General features: G+C 56.4%; 1 protein-coding gene across 1 annotated transcript in view; it reads left to right on the top strand.

Annotated features, from left to right (window-relative positions):
• LOC109293427 (zinc finger protein 135-like) overlaps positions 1 to 2,036 on the top strand; it is a 16,354-nt gene extending 14,318 nt beyond the window's left edge. Inside the window, exons 2-4 of the mRNA XM_019511330.1 lie at positions 4 to 163; positions 248 to 1,351; positions 1,602 to 2,036. Of these exons, the coding sequence (XP_019366875.1) occupies positions 4 to 163; positions 248 to 1,351; positions 1,602 to 1,609 (1,272 nt within the window). The 3' untranslated portion in view covers positions 1,610 to 2,036. The remainder of the gene's footprint in view (positions 1 to 3; positions 164 to 247; positions 1,352 to 1,601) is intronic.
• The last annotated feature ends 5,865 nt before the right edge of the window (positions 2,037 to 7,901 follow it).

Below are 7,901 nucleotides of genomic sequence, written 5' to 3'. Positions count from 1 at the left end.
AAGCCGTATCAGTGCTCTGTGTGTGAGAAGAGCTTCACCCGCTCCTCCAGTTTGGCTAACCACCGGCACGTACACACAGAACAGAGGCCACATCAGTGCCTTGATTGTGGGAAGAGATTCCGTGAATCCTCCAGGTTGACCAACCACCAGCGCATCCACACAGGTGAGAAGGTGCATCAGTGCTCTGAGTGTGGGAAGAGATTTCGTGAATTCTCCCACCTGACCAAACACCAGCGCATACACACAGGGGAGAAGCCATATCAGTGCTCTGTGTGTGAGAAGAGTTTTACCCGCTCCTCCAGCTTGGCTGTGCACCGGCACATACACACAGGGGAGAAGCCACATCAGTGCCTTGATTGTGGGAAGAGATTCAGTGAATTCTCCAGGCTAACCGAACACCAGCGCATCCACACAGGGGAGAAGGTGCATCAGTGCTCTGAGTGTGGGAAGAGATTCCGTGAATTCTCCCACCTGACCAAACACCAGCGCATCCACACAGGGGAGAAGCCATATCAGTGCTCTGTGTGTGAGAAGAGTTTTACCCGCTCCTCCAACTTGGCTGTGCACCAGCGCATACACACAGGGGAGAAGCCACATCAGTGCTCTGAGTGTGGGAAGAGATTCAGTGAATTCTCCAGGCTGACCGAACACCAGCGCATCCACACAGGGGAGAAGCCACATCAGTGCTCTGTGTGTGGGAAGAGCTTTGCCCAGTCCTCCAACCTGGCCACGCACTGGCGCATCCACACAGGGGAGAAGCCGCATCAGTGCTCTCAGTGTGGGAAGAGTTTTACTTACTCCTCCAGCCTGGTCATGCACCGGCGCATCCACACAGGGGAGAAGCCACATCAGTGCTCTCAGTGTGGGAAGAGCTTTGCCCGATCCTTCACCTTGGCCATGCACCAGCGCATCCACACAGGAGAGAAGCCACATCAGTGCTTTGATTGTGGGAAGAGATTCAGTGAGTCCTCCAGCCTGACCAAACACAAGCGTATCCACACAGGGGAAAAGCCACATCAGTGCTCTGAATGTGGGAAGAGCTTCACCAGTTCCTACAACCTGACCATACACCAGCGCATCCACACAGGAGAAAAGCCACATCACTGCTCTGACTGTGGAAAGAGCTTCGCCTCTTCCTCCAGCCTAGCTATACACCAGCGCATCCACACAGGGGAAAAGCCACATCAGTGCTCTGAATGTGGGAAGAGCTTCACCAGTTCCTACAACCTGACCATACACCAGCGCATCCACACAGGGGAGAAGCCATATCAGTGCTCCAAGTGTAAGAAGAGCTTCACCCAGTCTTCCCACCTGGCCGTACACCAGCGCATCCACACAAAGGAGAAGCCACATTAATGTTCTGAATGTGGAAAGACATTCAGCAATTCCTTCAGCCTGACCAAACACGACTGCATCCACACAGGGGAGAAGCCACATCACTGTTTTGAGCACAGGAAAAGATTCAGTGATTTCTGCAGCCTCAGCAAACACAAGTGCATCTATATAGGGGAGAAGCCTAATCAGCGCTCAGAATGTGGGAAGTGGTTTACCTGTTCTTCCAACCTGCCCAAACTTTGGTGCATCCACAAAGGAGAAGCCACATCAGTGATCTGTGTGAGGGAAGAGCTTCATCCACACCTTCAGCCTGGCATTCCACCAGTGCATCCCCACAGGCTAAAAGCTACATTATTGCTTTGTGTGTGGGAAGAGCTTTGCCATATTCTCCCATCAATCTGTCAGGTTTTGCTTCTTAGCCTCCCTCCAGAGTTATGCATGCCTTGGTGCACATCACTCCCTTGCCCTCCTGCCCTTGGCTGTACTCTCTGTAATCCAGTCTTTGATCAGAAAGCGATTGTGATGAACATGGTATCCCTGTGGCTGGGCTCTGTGCCCTCTCCTCAACTGAGATGTGAATTGAGAAGAGCCCAAAAGCCTTTCCAGGGCAGATCTCTCTGGGTTCCCAGCCTCTTCCCTTTGCCAAGTGTTCACCACTCCAGGGGTTGTTGCAAACCGTCAAAAAAAAAAAGAGTTGGTTGTCCTGAAGGCTTCACTCCTGTGTACTGCTGTGCAGCAAAGGCACAGCCCTTTTGAAGGAGCCTGTGGCCAGGGGGCTATAGATTGCCTTTTCTTAGGGAAATGGGGGTTGGGGGAAGGAGGTACAGGCTGTGGCAGGTCCTGCCTCCTGTGTAAGGTCACAGTAAGTGTTAGACCCCCGACTCCATATGGCATCCAAAGACTAGGGAGACGACAGTCCAGTTCTTGTGAATCCTGTTACTCATTAGCCAGAGCCGAGCAGGGAGCAAACACCAGCACACATTGCTCGCAACAGCTTTATTCAGAATGGAGATGGCTTCGGGCAAGGGGCCTCACGCCATTAGAGACGGGGTCCTCCAAACAATGGGTTTTCCTTTCAGTTATACACTGGTTTATACTTACTAACATTCACTCCTACTTTGTCCCGCCTTCTGTTCCTCAGAAAATGGTTGGCACAGTAAAAATGGTTACTTAGCATAAGTAAATGGCTGGTCTAGATATCACCCTGCTTTGTGGTCAGCAGCTCTGCTAGGCCACAGGTCATGCCTTGTATTCAGCTGCAAATCCAGTGCTGTCTAATAATCCAAATTATTGTCACCCTAACAGGAAGTATGAGGTCATTGTCTTGGTGAAATGCAGCTTGTTATCATGTCTGGGGAATATTCCCTGATTGGTAGAATCACAATAGACCATGTCTCATGCCCAGGAACTTGCTTTGGATTTTGTCTGGAAAAGAACAAGAGGAGCCAAGGACCCAGAGACACCCTGGGTGTAACACCCTGGGATGCTAGTCCATCTCTGGCACCACAGCCTTCCCCCTCTCCCTGCCAAATAGCCTTATGTTAGAGCAGAGAGATGGGTCCTTCTGGCATGCTGGGCCAGCTGGAAAAGCTAACTGGGGTATCTGCTTGGTTTGTGGGCGCAACCTGAGTGAATGGTCGTATTGCCAGGGAGGACCCACACCTTCCAGCATGTCCAGGCTCCCAGTTGCAGCCAAACAGCAGCATAGGCAGGGCATCTAAGGTGTGAGTGAAGGCCAAAGTAGGTGCCTTATTAGTGCAGCTGGCAGTGCATCTTTCTCATAATCTGAGGGTCCTGAGTTTGAGCCTCAGAGAAGGCAGCTCTTTTGCCCTGTTCTGAGGCCAGTCATGAAGGGAGTTGTTTCTTATCATGTGATGCAGGACATTGGTCTCCTAATCTCAGAGTCCTCAGTCTGAGCCTCACAGAGGGCAGCAGTTCTGGTCCTGCTCATCCACAAACCGAATCCCTAGCCTGGGCGCGCCCAGGAAAGGGAACCCAGCAGCTACTCACCAGACAGCCTTACTGCCTTGTGCAAGGCCTGTCCCCCTTTCAGAGCCTCAACAGCCCGAGACAGTGCCTCAGCCCCTGAGAAGGAGGGCAAGGCAGGCCCTAGGCTGCCCCACACCACGGGACAGGTGCCTGCACGTCCTGGTCTTCGTCTTGGGAACCCCCAGGCAAGGGGACTCCTTCTGAGCTTGCAGCTCCTCCAGTGCCTCCTCCCCATTCTGCCTGCCTGCTGCTCCCACAGGACAGACACACAGGGGAACGTGCCTTGTCCTGGTGGACTGATTCACAACCAGTGGCAGGAGGGCCATGGCAAGCCGCAATAGTCATTTATAGATGCTGCTGGTGCCAGCCTGATGGGAGGAGGGGAGGCAGCATCTCCCCTGCACACCCAACACCCTGAGCCCGCCACAGCATCTGACAGAGACGTACAGCCCCGTGCACCAGTCCCAGCAGCCCCTCCACGCAGCTCCCCAGGCCTGGGGGGAGCAGGAGGAGAAGCAAGCAAGCAGAGAAGCGCAGCGCCCCACTCCTCCCCCTCCCTTCCCCCCAGTGCCCAGCACCAGCGTCTCCGACTCTGTGCTTTACCGAAGCGCAGACTGGAAGAGAAAGGAGCAATCGTGGAGAGGGGACACCAAGACTTCCCCTGGGAACAAAGTGCTGCGGTCTTGGAGAAAGTCCAGCTCTTCCATTTCCACTGGAGCCGGGAGCAGCTCTCCTGCCTCAGGCTGGGCAACACAGATCCCGATAGCTGGAAACCAGAGACCTCCCTCCCTGGACCATCGGGGAAGTCCTAGAAATACAGCCTGCTCCTTGGCACAGGCTCCAAACCATGTCACCAGCTTCGCAGGCAGCATCTCCGCAAAGACAAGAAGGACTGATGGTGCTCTGCACAACGCAATGGGAGGTGCACACCCAGCGTCTGCACAAAACCCTCTTGAGACCCCCGTAGCCTACAGGCAAAAACAGGACAGGTGGGAATGTGTTTCCTGACCCCAGAGGGAGCTGCCATTGTCCCCTCATCCAAACTCTGTGCCAGTGCCTGGGGAGGGGAGCGGGCAGATTTGGTGGTGGGTCGTGCTGGCCTTTGAGCTCTGCCTCGCCTTTGTGGGTCCTTGGCCCTGGGGCATAAGTACATGGAAACCTTGAAAGTCCTCGCTTGGCCAGGAACTTCTCCGTGCCTGGGAGGGCTCAGTTGGAGGCGGGCAACAAAGGGGATGAGGTGGGATCCAACATCCATGTCTCAGCTCTTTGTCCACACACCCCATGCAGGGAGAGGTGCGCGCTGCCCCTGCTCCTCCACTCGCTCCATGGACACTTCTGCAGGATGCTCTGCAGTGCCAGCGCCACAAGCACAAGGATGAGCAGGGAGGACTCGACACTGAACAAGCCTGAGAAGTGGTTTGACGGAGTGAATCCTTGGACAGTGGATCACTGAGCAGACAAGACCTTGGACAGTCCGCACTTGAAAGATGAGATCCCGTCAGGTGCCCCGAGGTCGTCCCAGTGTGCTAGAGACAAATGCGGTAAGACAGGCAGCCTAGAAACAGAGTCTGCCTGTCCTGGACCAGTGCAAAGGCATCCGGAGTATTGGGAGAAAGGAAACCAAAGGCCACGTGGCAGTGCCGTGCCCGAGGGAATATACAGGATGGACTCCGCAGTGAGCACACCTGAGAAACGACTTAACTCCCATCAGTCCCTTCCCCTTAGGGAAGGTGGGAAACATGGCCTGGAGGAGCAAAAAAGAAGCATCTGGACAGAGTGTGGGAACATGGTGGTGGCTCCAGGAGGCTTTTGTCTAAACCACCGGCCTAGCCCCTTCTCCAGCCCTGGCTGCACGAGCGGAGCTGCAGGAGGTGCGTAGAGATTTCCTCACTTCTGCTCCCACCCCCGAAACACCCAGGCCTATTGGAGCCCCGTACTCCCAGGGAAGCAGAAGCTCCCGGACCGAGCCAAATGTGGTGGCTTTTCCTTTCCTATTGACTATGCTTTTGTTACTGTACCTCCCTGAGGCAGTGGTCCAGCAGAAGGATCTCTTCCCCTGGCCATCCTGCTCTGCAGCAACGCACCGCCCCAAGGCATCTGTTTCTTGCCATTCATGTGGCTCAGGCCAGGCTGCACAGTCTCAGATGTGGGGCAAGACGCTACGAGGGGGCTGGGGACTGTGACATTTGAGGACCCATGGGGATCAGGAGTGGCGCTCAGGCCTTGCCTCCAAGTGCTACTATCAGCGGGCCTTGGAGATGAGGACCTATGGAGCAGGAGGTGGTGCCCAGGACAGAGCTTTAGAGGCAGGCAAAAGGGCTGCTCTTTTGAGACTCCAATTTGCAACCTTCAGATTAGGAGACTGAAGCGCTGCCGCCTGCACGAAGAAGACGACAGTAAACAGCTCCTGTGACACTCGGAGCCCGGGCACAAAGTGGGAAGCGCTGTTGGAGGGGGCACAGGCAGGGAGCAGCGGGGTGTCTCGCCAGGAAGCTCCGGGCACCGGGTGTTGCTGCTACTACACTGCTCCCCCTGCCTCTGTCCTCCCTGCCAAGGGGAACAAGCACTCTGCTTCCACATGCCAGGGGAGCCTCCAGGCCTTGAGCAGCGAAAAAATGTGCCGTGGCAGTGCTGGGACATGCCCACAGCAGAGAGCTGGACACACACACAGCCCAGCCCTGGAAAGAGCTGTGGCGGAGACTGCCCGCACAACCCCACACCGGACCGGCTGCGCTGCACCAGGACAACAGCGGTGCTCCCGGGCAGTGCGGTCAGACCCAAGGCAATGCTTTCCCCCAGCTTCAGGAGGTTTCACAGCAGAGACCTCATGTGCCTCCGAGACAGGCCTTGCTTTTAAGCGCTAGTATCAGCGGGCATTAGGAGTGAGGGCTGAGGGCGCATGGAGCAAGAGGTGGTCCCTGGGAAGGGGATTTAGGACCTGGCCAAAGGGCTGCCCGCACTCAGGCTACAACTCTTGCCCTTCTTATTAGGAAACGCAGGAGCTGCCGGCTGCACTAAGGCAATGATGTAAAACAGACCCCCAGCCCCTCTGAGCTCCAGGCACAAGGAGCAGGGCGGGAGTGGGGGGGTGCAGGCACTGGGATCCAGGTGTCAATGCCACTGTGCTGCTCCCTCTGCCTCTGCCCAGCCCAGCTGGGGTTGCTTCATGCCAGGAGAGATTTCCCTCATGGTCCCCGGGCCTCCTGTGCCAGGATGTAACAGCTTTGCCCCTGTCGGGGTCCAGCAACTGTTCAGAGACACAAGACCCTTGTCCCCATGCTCCACAGGGGCCTCCTGGGGACAGAAAACGAGCCAGAAACCTAGGGACAGAAACTTCTGTGGGGGCCCCTTTCACTCCTGGGTCTCAGCAGGCAGCACATGGCTTGGGGCAAGACAGCCCTAACCCGGGCACATCCTCTTCCTCTCCCTTCCTCTCCTGCCTTCGCATCTTCTCTGCTCCTCCCCAGACAGCGCTGCTAGCACCCCTTTGTCTTTGCACTCCACTCCGCACCACTCTGCTGCAGCCCCTCCACCCCCACCGTGTCCCACCAGGAAAGCCCTTCCTCCCTCTCTCTGTTTTGGCACCATGGGGGACAAAGACTGCCCCTGGCAGTGAGAGCCTGCAAGGGGAAGGGGGGCTGCAACACTTCCCAGCATGTCCCAGCCTGATGGCAGCACAGCACAGGGGCACGGAGGTGGGAAGCAAGGCATCTTTTATCGCAGCCGGCCTTAAAACCTGAAGGTCCTGAGATGGAGCCTGAAAGAAGGAAGCCCTTTTGCTGACTCCCGGGCACCACCTTTGGGTGCCGAGTTCCTTAGCCCTCCTTGCCAGGGCCCGCGCATGCCCCTGGAACCTCTTCTCCCAACACGGGGTGCTGCCCTGTCCTTTGCCGACCTCTGTCCTCCACATGCCCAGCCGTGTCCCCGCAGCCCATGGACTGTCACCTGTTTGCTGCACCCCTTGACAGCATACTTAGCAGTGACTCTTGTCCCTGTCTACCTGCATTGGCAGAGCATAAGACTCTTAATTGCATGATGGTGGGTTCAAGCCCCATGGTGGGCTTTTGTCTATTGACCTTGTTTTTGTTAGTGGACCTCCTTCAAGCAATGCTCTGGCAGAGAGGTCCCTTCCCCGGGCCGCCCCACTCTGCAGCAAGGCACCTCCCAGCCCCAGGACATCTCTTTCCTGCCATTCAAGTGGCTTGGGCTGGGCTGTGTGGGTGCGGGTAGGGGATGAAACCCCATGAAGAAGCTGGGGTGGGGGAAGCAGCAGGGCTCAGGACTTGCTTCCAAATGCTGGTATCAGCAGGCCTTGGGGGTGAGGGCTGAGGGCCCCTGGAGCAGGAGGTGGTGCCCGGGGCAGGGCTTTAGGAGCAGGCAGAAGAGCTGCTCTCTGTGAGACTTGAAATCAGGACTTCCACATTAGGAGACTGAGACACTGCTAAGAAGATGATGGCAAGCAGCTCCCCACACTCCCCTGAGCCTGGGCACGAGGTGGGAAGGGCTGGCAGAGGGGGCCCAGGCAGGGAGTGGCAGACGGGTCTTGCCAGGACACTCCAGGCACCGGGATCCGTGTC

Source organism: Gavialis gangeticus, unplaced genomic scaffold (genome assembly GCF_001723915.1).
Source record: "Gavialis gangeticus isolate Ggan-Ray unplaced genomic scaffold, GavGan_comp1, whole genome shotgun sequence".
Classification (NCBI taxonomy): domain Eukaryota; kingdom Metazoa; phylum Chordata; order Crocodylia; family Gavialidae; genus Gavialis; species Gavialis gangeticus.
This window is presented reverse-complemented; position numbering and strand designations above follow the sequence as displayed.